Raw genomic sequence first — 17,255 nt, 5'->3', positions numbered from 1 at the left:
CTTTTTGTAGAGCAGTTATTTTGAAAAGTAAATAATCACTAAGCTTAAATATTAATACATCAGATTTAAGAAAATCTGTCAATACCTTTTCTAATATTAATATTTTACAGAGAGAAAAAGCCCAAAGACAAAATAAAATAAAAATGCAGAGTAGAATCAATTCTTAGCTACTTCTCACAGCTTATTATCAACAAACATATTTTATGGCACTTTTTTAACTTGGGTAGTCATGTGAGGCCCCTAATTCTGTAGGCTGGCCATATCCAAAATAATGAGATCTGGCAGCACCAGGAGCTGGTCTGGCCAAGCCCAAGGAAGGGAGTCAGTTATCCAAGGCCACTTCTCACCTTTGGTATTTCTGTGTAGGTTTGCCCGGGAATACCAGTTTCTTGACACTTGTTCACAGCCTTAGAGCCTCATGTGGCTTTTTCACAGGCACTCTAGTTCTTCAAAACCCCCGACTCTGCCACTAAAAGATTATGCTATTGGGATCCACAGGGTGCCAAGCATTTCTGGAACTCTTTTTGGGGGCATATGATGATTACAAAGTTTGTGATGATTCCACTGTTAGGTAACTAAAACACAATACCTATCTCACCAAGTAGACGTTTTAAAAGTCAGATTAAAAGAATGTTTTGCTATTTTTAAAACCAATTATGTGTTTTTGTAATATCTCAGAAACCCAGCAGAATGAACTAGCACACCCACTTCTGGAATGGGAGGCTGACTGACCCCCGTGGTAGCTGGCTCTGCCCATCTGCTGTGGGGGTGGATATGTCTACTCCCACCCACCTTCTGACTCTTTGGAGGGGACTTATGTACCTGGAAAGTGTGACTTCTTCTCTCCATCCCTTAGTCAAGGAAAGACAGTGGGAAAAAACCTCTAAACAGTGACTGTCTACCTGACTCTAAACTGGAATCCATCCTATATTAAATTATTGCTACTTTTTAAATGTTTACCGAGTGCCAGGGAGAAGTGCCAAGTTCCTTGTACAGCACAAAAATGCAGTGAAGACGTTATTATCCCCACAGGAACTGACTCAGGGAGGTTAAATATTTTGTGCAAGGTATGAAGCTACAAAGTGGTAGCGTGAGGATTGAAATCAATGTGCAGCTCTCAGATGCAATGCTGCACGCCTCTAATTATCTATCACATAGTGAGTGTTCCGCCTGTCTGAGGCAGATTCAGATGACCCAAATGACTTCTCTATAGTTAAATCAGTTTTTTTCAAGCACCTACTAGGCTAGGCCCATCAATCTGGCATTAAATTTACTCTTTAAGTCCCATTTTTCTCAAACACCAACAACACAGTGTGCTTCATTAAAGAAACTTTATGATGAACTTCTGGCCTTCTAACAATGAATGCATGCTACCAACCCATCTTAGTCCCTAAACTCTGTTTCTCATAAGCTGTGGGGCAACCCTGTCTATCACAAAGGTTCACAAATTCATCAACACTGCAGTAAAACTTTTTGAAACCAGTGGTTCACAGAAGAGCTCCTTTTATGATTTTCCTTTTACCAGGAATTGCTATAATATCAACCACTATCCAAGAGGGAATGTGTTTTTTTCTGTTCTTAAAGACAGATGGAGGCTGGGCACGGTGGCTCATGCCTGTAATCCCAGCACTTTGGGAGGCTGAGGCGGGTAGACCATGAGGTCAGGAGATCAAGACCATCCTGGCCAACATGGTGAAACTCCGTCTCTACTAAAATAAAAAAAAAAAAATTAGCCAGGCGTGGTGGCGTGAGCCTGTAGTCCCAGCTCATTGGGAGGCTGAGGCAGGGGAATCGCTTGAACCCAGGAGGTGGAGGTTGCAGTGAGCTGAGATCGCACCACTGCACTCCGGCCTGGTGACAGAGTTAGACTCCGTCTGAAAAAAAAAAAGAAGACAGATGGAGAACACTGATCACTGGGTGCTGGGGTCCCCAGATAGGACACTGCCACACAAATGATTTTAGAAGAGCTGTGAACCTGCAGGGTTTTTGTTTGTTTTTCTGAGACTGACTCTTGCTCTGTCACCCAGGCGGGAGTGTAGTGGCACGATCTCAGCTCACTGTTGGCTAGGCTGGTCTTGAACTCCTGAGCTCAACTGATCTGCCCACCTCAGCTTCCCAAAGTGCTGAGATTACAGGTGTGAGCCACCGTGCCAGGCTGACCCTGCAGTTTTGATAACCATTTGTAACTCATTGCATAGATGAGAACAGACTGGAAGTCAAATGCTCTATTTATAGAATCTTGTGCAATATAAAGTCTTCCCAGCATTGCTCTCCAAAATGGCATTTTCTAAAGAGGGGGAAAAGAAGATTGCTCTTGAAGACTGCCTTTTGTAGAGTACATCTAGGTAAATATTTTACATATCAGCCAATAACCAGAAAATCTAACTGATGAATAGAGGCCTGCAATGTTATAAAATAGAGGATGTGTTTAGAATAAACATATGGCTCAATAAGGATAATCCACTTGAGGGACTGTCAGGTCACTCTGATCTGGGGGCAACTTGCAAAATTTTAAAAAGGGAAAATGCCAGACTGGGCATGCTCCCTCAGTTGGGCTCAGCTGCAACAGTTCTAGGGGTTGCATCTTATCTATTCCTTGAACCAGGAACTGTTTACTTTTCCCTGGGACATCCCCGTTAGGAAGAGAACGGCCTCTCATATTCCAGAGAGGTTAGTGTCAGTGTTTTGTTTAAAAAATTATTAAACATGGCTGGGCGCAGTGGCTCATTTCTGTAACTCCAGCACTTTGGGAGGCAGAGGTGGGTGGGTCACTCGAGGTCAGGAGCTCAAGACCAGCCTGGCCAACGTGGTGAAACTCCATCTCTACTAAAAATACAAAAAAATTAGCTAGGTGTGGTGGCGCATGCCTGTAATCCCAGCTTCTCAGGAGACTGAGGCACGAGAATCGCTTGAACCCGGGAGACGGAGGTTGCAGTGAGCCAAGATCGTGCATTGCACTCCTGCTTGGGCAACAGAGCAAGACTCTGTCTCAAAAAAAAAACAAAAACAAAAACAAAAACAAAAAAAAGCATAAAAAATTATTAAACAATCTTTACAAAGATATAAGAGGACTAGAGCATACAATTCTAGAGCATCATATACAAAGATACAAGAGGACTAGAGCATCAAATACAAGTTAATATACAAGGTATACTAACAAAATATATGGACGAGATTAAACAGATGACTCTGCCCCCAAGGATTTTCTGTTTGGCTCACACGATGTAGTTTCCCTGTTTAAGATACAAACAGAAAAGGGCTGACAAGCAGAGCCTGGAGGATGCCAGAGCTGCAGCACAACTCGGGAGGAAGATACCCTTTCTTTGACTGCCCTGGCACCTTCTATTCCTAAGGACCTGGTGAGAGTTGTCACCTTCGCAGCTAATATCTAGCTAGTGAACTTTCAAGGGAAGCCAACATCTTTAATTACTGGGTAGGATAGTTGGCTGGACACATGGCACATCTCTCTCCCAAGACTCACTCCACCGGAACTATCCAAAGAACTTTTACTTAATTCTGTGGGAGCACTTAAATTTATGCCCCATTAAAGTTCCCTTTTGAAAATTACAAGCTGAAGCCACATCTAACAACTATGATGTTCTCTGGATCCCACGCACATCCTAAAAATGGAAAATTCATTTCATGGTCACAGAACCAATAAAAAACATGACTTCATTTGAAATGCCTAAATTTTTTTAAAAACCCAAATTAAATGATTTCAGGTGTTTATAAAAAATCCTTAGGTTTATAGCAATCTACAAACACTGGACACGCTCTGAAAAGATTCTCTTATGTCATAAGAAATTACAGCTTAGACTGGAGGCCAAATTTTTTTTTCTTCTGTGAGATTTGCTTTTAGTTTCAAATTTAGCATTTCTTTTTTAGTACCAAGGGCAAAGTTGGACCTCTTAATATTTATGTTCTTACTCATCTTTCATTAGCCACAGAAAAAACAAGTGATGCTAGTTTCCTACCTCTAGACTTGGTTACATAAATGACCCTGGGTGTGACCATCTCGGATGAGTCTGTAAGTCAATCAGCAGACATGAGTCCCCACTGTGTGCCAGGTAGGATCTAAGTTCAACAGCAAAAGCTCATGCAGTCATGTTTCTATTGAAGGTCAGAGCCCCAACCTTCAAGTAACATGAAATACATAGCTGAATTAAGATATCCCTCAAGTTCCAGGAGTACTTGTTTGGAGGGGTGCCCCCTTACTTTTTACCCGGCTTTTGATGAACATTCTTAGGGAATCGCTGACATAAACACAAGGGTCAAGGACCCCGGCTCCACCATTAAGTTCCCCAAATAGTCCACGATAATTAGTGAATACAGAGATCTCTGGCTTGTGCCTGATGGTCCCCAGAGGATCCTGTAAGGAGCAAGGGCAAGTCCAGACCTGTAGCTGCTGGGGAGCTCTCAAGCCCTGCAACAAAGGGCCAGAGGTGGGTCCTCTCTCAGGAAAGCTTTGCAGCAATGAGGGCTCTTTATGGACAGCTAAGCATGGAGCCTGGTACAAACTGCTGCCTGACACCCAGGGCTGTCCATGCCCTGGCACCAGCCTTTCAGCCACCACTGCCCTTCCTGCACCATATCCAGCTCTATTCAATTGCCCCACAGAACCCCTTGTCTTCCCTCTTACATGCTTAAAGCTGCCCCAGCTTCCAGCTCGTTGCTCATGCTGCTCTGTCCGGAATGTCCTTCTTTCTCATCTCTCTACTCTTCCAATTCAGGTACATTTTCTAAACGCATTTAAAATGTCATAATCTCCATGGAGGCTCCTCTCATTCATCCCGCGACTAGAAGTTTCTCTGTCTCTTCTGAATTCTCCACACATTATCTGTCTCTCGTTTTCCTATTGTTTATCACCTTTTAACTTGTATAACAGTCATTGCTTTTCATCTGCTACCTTCCCTGTAAAACTGAGAAGTACAAGGGGCTAGAGTCCAGGTTTTCTTGATGACTGTATTTCTAGCATCTAGCCTAGTAATTCCATAGTTTTTAAAAACCTGGTTCTGCACAGCCCCAGGGTTCCAGAAAGGTGTCCTAAGATCACCTGGTAGGGGCAGAGAGTTGTTAGGGACCCAAGGAAGACCCCTTCCCCACAATCTGTGCTTTGGTCAGGTAGGTTTTGATTTGAACTCTTCTATATATTGGGATTCATGTAATTCTTTTAAAAAGGATTCTTTTAGGGACAGAAAAAAGAAAGCCACTGTAATAGATATTGTCAAATAAATTAATAGAATTACACTTAATACCTCTAGCCCTTTCTCCCTCAGGGATAACGAAATTCAGTGATCAAAAATGAGTAGCAAAGGTTCAGAGTGGCTGCCAATTGAAGAACATGGTCAAAATAGAGGGCCCTTTCTCTTGTTCTAAACAGAAGTGTACCAAAATTTTAGTTTTACATTAAAATCAAGCTCTGAATGAGTTATGTTTAAGGTGTTAAATAGAACTATCCTGGCACCTGGTTCTGGAGTGTGTGTGTGTGTGTATGTACATATATACATTAGCACATCCACTATGCTTTGATCTCAACGTAACTTCAGGGATATAGGAAAGAGTTATAAGTGAGGCTGCTGCCTCTTGATTTTCCTCTGCTTCCCCTCCCACCACCAAATAAATTTCCTCCTCCTTCAGTCTTCCCCATCACAGTAAATGACACTAATATCCATTCTGTTGCCCAGGCTAAAAATCCAGGAGTTTTCTTTGATTGTTCTCTTTCCTTCATGCCTGACATCCAACTCACAAGTAAATATTGTTGGGTTTACCTATGAAACAGTCTGAAGCAGCCGTCTCTCTCTGCCAGCCACTACCAGCTGCCACGGTTTAGGGCCTCACCACCTCGCACCTACCTTAATGTAGTCGCCTCTTCTCTGCCTCCCACCTTCTACTCTCTCCTCCCTATAATCCATTCTCCAGGCAGCAGCAAAAGTCATGTTTAAAACTCTCCTGTTAAAAACTCTCCAAGAGGTTCTCATCAGACATAGAGTAAAACTCTAATTCCTAACTAGTCAAAATAATCAAGCTAGCATGTGTATCTCACTCCAAACCAAACAAATTTGCTCACTCTGATAATCTTCAGTTGGGGAGTTTTAAGAAATAAATTAGTGGATGACTGAGCAGAGAGACAGAAAGACTGGCACCGCATTCAAAAACAGAAATGACTTACGGCTTCAGATTTGGGAGGCACTGGAGGTGGAGGTAGGGCAGTATCTGAAGACTTCATTGCTGCTCCCAGAGTCCCAGGGATGGGAAGAGGAGAAGTCGCACATTTGGATCGGACAGAACCTCTAAACTGATCACATCTGCTCTTCTCGCTCAGAGAGCGAGTGAGAGGCTGATGGCTGCGCTTGCCTTCCTCCAGCCACAGCTCTTCGTAGGGAAGTTCTGACTTTCCCGGGATGCCTGCTGATTCTTCACTAGCTTCTGGGAAAAGGTAGTCACTCCCACTATCTCCAGAGTCCTGATAGGGCAGGATGTCATGAGGAAAGGGAGCCCAATCTCCCCCCAGGTCCCTGCAACCATGAAGGTTCACCTCGCTGTTGCCATGGAGATTGTTGCCATACACACAGACCGAGAGTCGGTGGAAGGACTGGGTGAGCTCATCGCGGGCGTAGCTAAGCGAGTTGGGCACGTGGTTGTGGCCAGAGCACCGGCCCTTCTTGGGGCTCTTGCAGTCCTCATTCCAGTCGGTTTTCACATCACGGACAGCCCGGGAATACTCATCGATGTCAAACTGTTCTTGGCAGACACCTAGCCAGTGATGGACCAGGGTTTCGGGCCAGCCCTCTCCCTTCACCAGGTGTTCTGGGAGGCTGAACTTGGGGACAGTCAAGTGCAAAGGAAAGTGCATGGGGAGGATCTTGTTGTTCCGCAGCACGCAGCAAACCACCACCGTCTTGGTCTGGATGTTCACAAACTTATAGCGGTGCCCCTCACGGATGAAGTGGAGGTCGTATGGGTTTCTCGGTGGAGGGCTTGGCACAGTCACATTCACAGGAAGCCTGGTTTTCTCCACAATGTTGCGGATGGTGTGTTCGCCCTCTTGCATCTGAAGTTCCAGGGGACTTCGGGTGCTAAATCTGCCCTTGCACTGGAATGGAAGGCTAATGCTTTCGTTGGTCCGGTGATTCATACAAATGAGGCATGGCATTTTGCCTTTTCCCAGCTTGCTGATGGAATTGAGCTTCCCAATCTTTTTGAAGATTGTGTTGAGTCGTGACTTTTCCTTGAATGTCTTTGCATAAAGGATTTCTGCCTGCCCCATTAGAGTGAGTTCATCCCCAGTACACAGGGTGATGTTGTAAACTTCAGTGTCTTCATTGCATTCACCTGAAGCAACCTACAATATAATAAATCACATTTTAGGTTCATTTCCTTTGATCTATTCACACAAAGAACCTCCTATTAAGACACACACAAATACGCACACAGAGGAAAATGCTGTGCTTTTCTTTAATACTAAATTTAGACACCTCATTTCTTTTATTATACTTATGTGATTAACAATAACTACTATTTGTTCAAGGTGATATTAGTTTAGAATCTTATAAACATCTCTTTTCTCTATATATGCAGAGTAGTCTATCATATGGATACTAACAGGGACATTGTCATTTTTTCTTTTTCAAAATGTTTTCATGAATGCTGATGTAGAAAATTCCTTGCTTTTTATTATTTAAATTTAAAATTTTTACTTTTTAAAATTTTATTAAATTTTTAAAATTTGAAATTTTAAAAGAAACTTAAAATGAGAAAAAGAACTTAAAAATGTGGTATTTCTCAATTTTTTAAAAAAATTACACATCCATTATTTAATTGGAAGAAATATTAAAAAAATACAATTATAAAAATGAAGAACTTCTATACTATCTTATCACTAAAGATAATCTGTCAAATAGAAAAAAGAAACAGAATTGATCCATCTATCTCAGAGATAAAATAGATACATATATACACAATTCTGTTACCTGAGTTTCTAACTGTATCCATTTCCCCCGGGCACATACTTCATCAATAGTAATACTAACCTAATGTATTCCATTTTGTATGAATGTGCATTATTTGACTAGTTCCTTACTGTAAAATAAAAATATAGATGGATTTTTCCAATGTCTAGCAATTATAAATAGTACTGCAATGAACTTTTTTACAGCTCAATTATTTCCTTAGGATTAAGGACTAGAAAAACTGCAGGGACAAAAGCTACGCATATATTTGTTTTTTTGCTTTGTTTTGTTTTTGAAGACAGGATCTTGCTGCCCAGGCTGGAGTGCAGCGGCATGATCACAGCTCACTGCAGCCTTGACCTCCCAAGCTTAAGGAATCCTCCCACCTCACCCTCCCGAGTAGCTGAGACTACAGGTGTGAGCCACCACACCTGGCTAATATGCATATATTTGAAAGGTCTAATATGCACTGCCCACTGTGTTTTCATCAACGTTATACTTATTTATACTTTTATCACTTTATGAAATTATGTCTCCCTACACTCACACTGAAGTTTATTTCATGTTTAGCAGTATGAGAGGTAAAGCATGCATGCTGAATTTATTTTAAATATATTTATTGGTATATTCATTTTTCAGTATTTATTTAATTATTTAGATCTCTTACTGATTACTTTTTATGTAAATGAAAATGTCATTTGTGCTATGTATTTTTCCATTTGTTGTTTGAATTGCAATTTTATAGCTTAACTATTAAAGTTGTTTTTTTTTAAATGTAGTCAATATTTTCAAAATTTTCCTTTGTGATTTCATTCTTGGGTGCTACGCTTCTAGCTGAGATGATGTAGATTCATGATTCTGAACCAGGGGTGACTGTACCCACTAGGGGGCAATGTTTGGAGACAGCTTTGATTGCCATGACTGGGGAAGCTGCTGTTTGCATCTAGTTGGTAGAGGCCAGGGAAGCTGCTCAATATGCTATAATGCCCAGGACAGCTCCCCACAGCGAAGAATTAGCCAGTGCAAAAATTTCAGTGGTGCTGAGGTTGAGAAATGCTGGTATAATTACCAGTGTTTTCTTTTAATACTTTGCTATGTATCTCTACTTTTTTTTTTTTTTTTTTTGAATCCTAACCAGTAGCCCAACAGGGAATGTAACTCTATTTACTCTGGTGGCTTATTTAAGGTAGGTTTGTGTGTGTCTGTGTGTGTGTGTGTGTGTGTCTGTGTGTGTGTAAGTTAACTGAATGTTGAGTACACTTCCTAAAGAGCCATCCCTTTCATCACTAATTTGCAGTGTCACTTTTACTGTATACTAATATTATATACTTTTATATCATAAATTAAAAATATATAAAGTATTATATACTGGGTTCATAAAATACATACATTCAAAAATATACGTATATTTGCATTTATTTTGGGGCCATTAATCTTAGCGACCTTTCTATTTTCCCACTGTAACTACAATGTTTTTAATTTGTGTCTTCATCTTATATTTTCAGATCTGATAACAAAAGCCCTGACTTGTGTTTATTCTGACTCAAAAAGTATGTAGATGGCAGAAAACAAGAGAAATAAAGTCAAAAGTCAAATGACAGACTGAAAATATTTGCAAAACATATCACAGATAAAGAGCTAATATCTCTAATATACGAGCAGCTTTTTAAAAGTAAGGACCTGAGACCATCCTGGCTAACATGGTGAAACCTGTCTCTATTAAAAACACACAAAAATTAGCTGGGCATGGTGGCACGTGACTGTAGTCCCAGCTACTTAGGAGGCTGAGGCAGGAGAATCGCTTGAACCCAGGAGGCAGAGGTTGCAGTGAGCCGAGATTGTGCCCCTGCCTCGCAGCCTGGGTGACACAGCGAGACTGTCTGGAAAAAAAAAAAAAAAAGAAAAATAGGCAAAATACATGAAAAATCAATTAACTAACATAACAAGATGTACAATGGCTTTCAAACCTATGAAAAGATGTTCAACTTCTCTCCTCATAAGAGAAATGCCAATTAAAATTATACTAAGATACCATTTCTTACCTAACACATTGATTAAAAATTCAGAAGCTTGACATCACACTCAGTTGGTAAGGCTATGGGGTAAAAAGCATCCTTGTCCATAGCTGGTGAGAATACAGCATGATACAACCCATGTGGTGGGGAATTTGGCAATATCAAGTCAAATGACATATGCATTTATCCCTCCATCCAGCAATCCTACATCTAGGAATTTACCCTGAAGACATTCCTCCAACAATATGAAAGTACACATGTATAAGGTTACTCACTGCAGCATTATTTGTCTTTGCAAAATATTGGAACTCATCTAAATGCTTAAATATAGGAGGCTGACTGAATAAACTACGGTACACACACTTCCTGGTACTATGCAAAAGACAATGAGAATAATGAATCCAAGGAATGGATATGAAATGACTTTCAAGATTATTAAATTAAAAAAAGCAAAGTGCAAAAAAAGTTAATACAGTATACTTTTTTTTGTTTAAGAAGAAAGGAAAAATTAGTATATACGTTTTCAGTTTATTTTTGTTACCAAAAAAAAAAAAAAAAAAACCAAAAACATGCACAAGGAAAAACAGAAAACAATGAAACTGGTTACTTACTGGAGCTAGGGACAAGGGAGGAAATGATACCTCTCTGAGTATACCTTGCCACAGAGTTTTGACTTCAAGGATGTACACTAATGTGCTACATATTTTAAAAATTAGGTCAACAAGAATTTTTTTTTATTATAAGTTCTGGGATATGTGTGCAGAACGTTCAGGTTTGTTATGTAGGTATACAAATGCCATGGTGGCTTGCAGTACCCATCAAACCATCATCTACATTAGGTATTTCTCCTAATGCTATCTTTTCTCCCTTAGCCCCCCACCCTGCAACAGGCCCCGGTGTGTGATATTCCCCGTGTCCATGTGATCTCATTGTTAACTCCCACTTATGAGTGAGAACATGTGGTCTTTGGTTTTCTGTTCCTGTGTTAATTTGCTGAGAATGATGGTTTCCAGCTTCATCCATGTCTCTGCAAAGGACATGAACTCATCCTTTTTTTTGGCTGCATAGTATTCCATGGTGTATATGTGCCACATTTTCTTTATCCAGTCTATCATTGATGGGCATTTGAGTTGGCTCCCAATCTTTGCTATTGTGAACAGTGCTGCAATAAATATACATGTGCATCTGTCTTTATAGTAGAATGATTTATAATCCTTTGGGTATATACCCAGTAATAAGATTGTTGGGTCAAATGGTATTTCTGGTTCTAGATCCTTGAGGAATCACCACACTGTCTTCCACAATGGTTGAACTAATTTACACTCCCATCAACAGTGTAAAAGCATTCCTATTTCTCCACATCCTTTCCAGCATCTGTTGTTTCCTGACTTTTAAATGACTGCCATTCTAACTGGCATTTATGGTGTCTCATTGTGGTTTTGATTTGCATTTCTCTAATGACCAGTGATGATGAGCTTTTTTTTCATGTTTGTTGGCTGCATAAATGTCTTCTTTTGAGAAGTGTTTGTTCATATCCTTCACCCACTTTTTGATGGGGTTTTTTTTTCTTGTAAATTTAAGTTATTTTAAAACTGAATGCAAATGGAAACAAATGCAAAATCCAACTGTTTTTTAAATCAACAAAATAACCACTCTGGGGAAAGAGAAAATCCAAGTAGCTTTGGAATGCTGTCTGATATGGTTGGGCTGTGACCCCAACCAAATCTCACCTGGAATTGTAATAATCCCCACTTGTCAAGGACGGGACGAGGTGAAGATAATTGAATCATGGTGATGGTTTCCCCCAAGCTGTTCTCATGATAGTGAGTTCTCACGAGATACCATGGTTTTATAAGGGGCTTCCCACATTGCTGGGCACTCATTCTCTCTCCTGTCACCCTGTGAAGAGGTGCCTTTCTCCATGAGTGCAAGTTTCCGGAGGCCTCCCCAGCCATGCAGAACTGTGAGTCAATTAAATCTGTTTCCTTTATAAATTACCCAATCTTGAGCAGTTCTTTATAGGAGTGTGAGAATGGACTAATACACTTTGACCATATAATGCCAGTAGGGAAAAAAAGACCAATAAATATTCTGATCCTTTTAGTAGATTTGTTTTTCATAGGGATATGGGTAGAGCAACTCTGAGTCAAATTTATGTTTATTGTAAGATTGAATGAATGGGTAAATATATTGATGTCTTGCGAGTTACAGACATTGCATTTTGGAAGGAGAGACAGAAACATGGAATGAAGAAGAGCAGGAAAGGCAAGACAGAACTCCTTGGGGTTTGGATTGAAATTAGAGGTATCCGTACTAACTCACACTTTTCAGCAGTTATACACACAGACACACACAGACACACAGACACACACACACACACACACGTATATCTTAGTTTTTTTCCTTTCCAAGCAACCAGAAACCGCCCAAATCATTCCCCACTAAAGAGAACCAGGGCTCCCTGGAGAAATGATGAATTCCAAGGGTGGGCTGAAATGGTACAAGGTGTGCTGGGAACATTTTGTCGTGCCAGAAAGTAAGGTGCTCATAAGATGATGGGAACATGCCAAAAAGACACAGGAACCAGCCTAAATGAGCTCCTACTGCTAAAATCTGGGACAATTTGAGCATCACAATAAAGACCATGATGAATTATAATCTATTGAATAAAACAGGAACACCTAAGTCCATGCTGATAGCAAAAAGATGACACACAAGAAAGACTGGAAAATCATAATTTTGCAACTTATTATTTACTTTATTATTACTATTATACTTTATACTATTATAACTTTAGTAAAGATCATTTTATATAAGAATCATCAATAGATGCCAAATTTATAGGAGTTTGATTAAGGAGGTGATTAAGGAGGTTATATGCATGGTCTTAGTGTCTTTTCCCAGAATGCTTATTCACTGCAAGAGCAAAAAAGTAACTATATAGTGGAGAATATATCTTGGACAGTACCTTGACCAGGTTATCAAATTTAGTATCACCAAAGAGAGGCATACTGACATCCTCTACCTCTGAATGTGACTTCCTGAGAAGTTCATGACCTCGCTTATGTACCATTCTAGCCACAACTATTACGGAAATCTCATCAAGAGGAAATATCAGACAAACCCAAACTGAGAAATATTCTATAAAATACCTCGTGTATATTCTTAACAAAATTTCCATGCCATAAAAGACAAAGAAAGGCTGAATAATTGTTCCAGATTAAAATGAAATAAATAATTGTTCCAGGGAGTGAGAAGTTTTTCCGTGCTGTGTAGGGGCTAACAATGGACACCCAGAAGGATGTTCAATCTCCAAAGCAGCAACCAATGATATATATCTGTGGAGAGTGTCACACAGAAAATGAAATAAAATCTAGGGATCCAATCAGATGCAGAGAATGTGGATACAGAATAATGTACAAGAAAAGGACTAAAAGATTGGTCATTTTTGATGCTCGATGAATGCTGGGAATTCAGAGGAATGTCTTCACTTACACTTGGATTTGCTCTCTTCACACTTCTGATTGTTGTATAGCTTTCGATTTTGCTTACAGTAGTTCCCCTTATCTTCGGGGGATACATTCCAAGGCCCCCAGTGAACTCCTGAAACCTCAAGTAGTACCAAACCTTTATACACTGTTTTATATATATATATATATATATATATATGATAAAGTATAATGTATAAATTAAGCATAGCAAGAGATTAATAATAATGTAATAGAAAAATGATAACATACTGTAATAAAAGTTACGTGAATATGGTTGGTCTCTCTTGCTTTCAAAATATCTTCTTGTACAGTACTCACCTATTTTAGAATGTGGTTGACTACACGTAACTGAAACCACAGAAAGGGAAACTTTGGATGAGGGGGGCACTACTGTACTTAGGAATACAACTATATACATATGATTTTATTTTTAAGACCATATTATATTTGGGTATCTACTAATATTTTGTATAAAGCAATTTTTTGTTTCATTACATGACTTTTTGTTTTATTGTATATGTAATCTGATACACAATAAAGGGTAAAGTTGCTTCCCCAAACCACACTTTTAAGCAAAACCTAGAATCATCTGCAGTCCTTGTTAAAAATGCAGGTTTCTAGAACCCTCCGAAGCTCTGATTAAATAAATTTATTGCAAACCATTAAAAAAAAAATTGTTCCACATTAACATGAAATAAAGAGAAGTGAAAAGTAAATGCAATAAAGTACACTTTTGGGACATCTGGCCAATTTGGAATCGGGACTATAAATAAATGTATTGTTATCACTGCTAATGTTCCTGAATATACTGTGTTTACATAAGAGAAAACTCTTATTCTTAGGAAATATACACTGATGTATTAAGGGGTAAGGGACATAATGCATTCAATTCACCCTCACACGATTCAGAAAAAGATAAGTTATATTACGCATATATGTATGTGTATATGTATATATGTATGTGTATATTTCCGGGGAAATGGGTAAAACAAATGTGCTAAAATGGCAAAAGTTGGTGAATCTGGCTAAAGTGATACGGTGTCCTCATTATTATTCTTGCAACAATTCTTTAGAACTGAAATAATTTAAAAATGAAAGGTTGAAAAATTTGCCTTTTCCAGATAAACTTTGGAATCATTTTGTCTATGGTCTGTAATAATAACTTTATTGTAGTACATTAAATCTACATGGTGTTTTGGCAAGAAGTGACATCATTGTAACAGCATTTCCAAAGAGGCACATAATTCTCATCATTTATTCAGATATTTTATTTCCCTTATTAGTATTTAATTCTGCCTTCATTATCAATCCCTGGACACTGGTGTTGAGTCATAGTTGTTGAATATGTTTTATTGCTATTTTGCATGTCCAGTGTCTTACTGTAAGAGTTTTTTTCAGTTAATTCTCTTGGGATTAGGTGATTATATCTTACACAAATGATGAAAAATGTATCTTTATCCTTTCAATTTTCATCCCTTCTCTCTCATAAGAGTAGTGGTGGTGACAGGGAGCATTTTAGTGTTTCAGATTTTAATGAGAATATTGTCAGTGTTTTAATATAAAAATACGAGAAATTTGTTTGAGATATTTTTATCATGTAAGTAATGTCTTTCCAATTCTAGTTTTCTAAAAGTTTCTACAAATAAAATTTTTAAAAGTTTTAATAAAACGTTGATTCTATATCCAATTAAGATGGTCACATGTTTATTTTTGTTGTTGTTGTTTTGTTTTTGACATGGAGTCTTGCTCTGTCACACAGGCTGGAGTGCAGTGGCATGATCTCAGCTCACTGCAACCTCTGCCTCCCAGGTTCAAGCGATTCTACTGCCTCAGCCTCCTGAGTAGCTGGGATTACAGGAGTGAGCCACGTGCCTGGCCCATATGTTCATTTTTCACTTCTCTAATACTCTGATTATATATTATAATAGATTCCCAAATATTAAAATAATTCTACATGCTTGAAATAATCTCTACGTGATCATAGTACACTTAAGACAATATTGTATAATTCTCTGACAGTACCTGATCTATGATATGGGCATCTTTGTCACAGATGAGACTGGCCTACAGTTTTATTATGTATGTTTTATCAGGTTTTGGTATCAGGCTTACATTAAACCTAAGCTTGAATTTTTTTCTCTCATATTAATAAAAATGTCTGGGTAAAGTAACTGACAGTGTTCATACCACATACTGAGTGGCGATCATCAATATGTGTTTAGAAAACTAGGAAGAGGAACATTTGTAAATAATTTCTTACCTTCTATTCTAGGTCATCTCTGTATAATTTTAATCTTTGGAACAAGTTATTTGTCAATCAACATTAGTACTATAAAAAACAAATAGCTTTGCTGTTTCCTTAGTGAAGTGAATTTCTCCGTAGGAGACATTGTTTAAGTACAGAAATGACAGCACAATATTGTTTTACTGGGAATATATGCTGCCAAGGCTTAAAGTCCATTTTGGATAATTCAGGTAAGTATTGCTATTATTTTTTAACAAGATCTCAACCTAACTGTGTTTACTTTTAGTACTTCAGTATTCATCTGGTTCTAATATAGATGCTAGGCATCTAAATTCAAGCCTAGGAATTTAAATAAATTTTAGCTTTTTTTTTTTTCTTTTTTTTTTGAGATGGAGTCTCACTCTGTTGCCCAGGCTGGAGTGCAATGGTGTGATCTTGGCTCACTGCAACCTCCTCCTCCTAGGTTCATGTGATTCTCCTGCCTCAGCCTCCCAAGCAGCTGGGACTACAGGCACGTGCCACCATGCTCAGCTTATTTTTGTATTTTAATAGAGACGGGGTTTCACCATATTGGCCAGGGTGGTCTTGAACTCTTGACCTTGTGATCCACCTGTCTCAGCCTCCCAAAGGGCTGGGATTACAGGCGTGAGCCACCGTGCCCAGGCAGCTTTTTATTTGGAATAATTTCAGATTTGCAGAAAAGTTACAAAGGCAGTACAGAAAGTTCCTGTATACTCTTTACCTAGCTTCTGTTAACATCTTATGTGACCATGGCATGTTTATCAAAACTAAGAAATTCACATTAGTACAATACTGTTACATAAAGTACAAGTTTTATTCGGATTTCACCAGTTTTTTCCCATGAGTGTCATTTTGATATCCCAGGATCAAGCCAGGATACCACATTGCCTCTGGTCCTCTGATCTGTGAATTTCTTGGCCTTGTTTCTAAGGCTTCGACAGTTTTGAAGAATATGGCTTAGGGTTTTTGTTTGTTTAGAGCTAATCCATCATTTATAAATGACAGTGCTTGACACATACAAGGACTTTCTTTTTCCATAGGACCTGTAGTTTCAAGTTTTCAGTTATTATTTTTTCTCAGCAGTTTTTTTTTTTTTTTTTTTTTAAGAGACTGGGTCTTGCTATGCTGCTAAAGCTGTACTTGAACTCCCGGGCTCAAGTGATCCTCCTGCCTCAGCCTCCCAAGTGGCTGGGACTAGAGGAACAGGCTGCTCTGTCTGGGTCCTGGTTTCAGTTATTTTATTCTGTTGACTTAGGTCACCAAGAATCATCTGCTATCAATTTTAGCTTTTGGTTTATCCCTAAGGCTTTTACTTTCAACCAGTATCTAGTTAAACTTACAAAAATATAGATCAAAGGTCAGTAAACTAATACCCACAGTCCACACCTGGCCCACCACTTGGTTCTGTAAATAAAGTTTTATTGGGACATGCCACACCCATTCATTTATAAATAGTCTATGGCTGTTTTCACGCTATGATGGCAGTGCTGAGTAGCTGCAACAGTGACTGTATGGCTTGCAAACTCTAAAATAT

At 39.0% G+C, this 17,255-nt stretch overlaps 2 protein-coding genes across 3 annotated transcripts in view; one reads left to right on the top strand and one right to left on the bottom strand.

The window, feature by feature from the left end:
* Positions 1–17,255, bottom strand: part of GAREM1 (GRB2 associated regulator of MAPK1 subtype 1) — a 216,800-nt gene that overhangs the window by 16,565 nt on the left and 182,980 nt on the right. For both annotated transcript variants that reach the window (XM_055235105.2, XM_055235109.2), the window contains exon 4: positions 6,170–7,342. In XM_055235105.2, coding sequence (XP_055091080.2) covers positions 6,170–7,342 — 1,173 coding nt within the window. The remainder of the gene's footprint in view (positions 1–6,169; positions 7,343–17,255) is intronic.
* On the top strand, positions 11,028–16,096 carry LOC129458841 (DNA-directed RNA polymerases I, II, and III subunit RPABC4-like). The gene has a single exon (XM_063610318.1). It carries the CDS (start codon positions 13,250–13,252, stop codon positions 13,424–13,426), a length of 177 nt encoding a protein of 58 aa, XP_063466388.1. The 5' UTR covers positions 11,028–13,249; the 3' UTR covers positions 13,427–16,096.

The sequence above is a fragment of the Symphalangus syndactylus genome, chromosome 1, assembly GCF_028878055.3.
Source record: "Symphalangus syndactylus isolate Jambi chromosome 1, NHGRI_mSymSyn1-v2.1_pri, whole genome shotgun sequence".
Taxonomy (NCBI): domain Eukaryota; kingdom Metazoa; phylum Chordata; class Mammalia; order Primates; family Hylobatidae; genus Symphalangus; species Symphalangus syndactylus.
The sequence above is the reverse complement of the archived record's forward strand: the minus strand, read 5'-3'. Positions and strand labels throughout refer to the sequence as shown.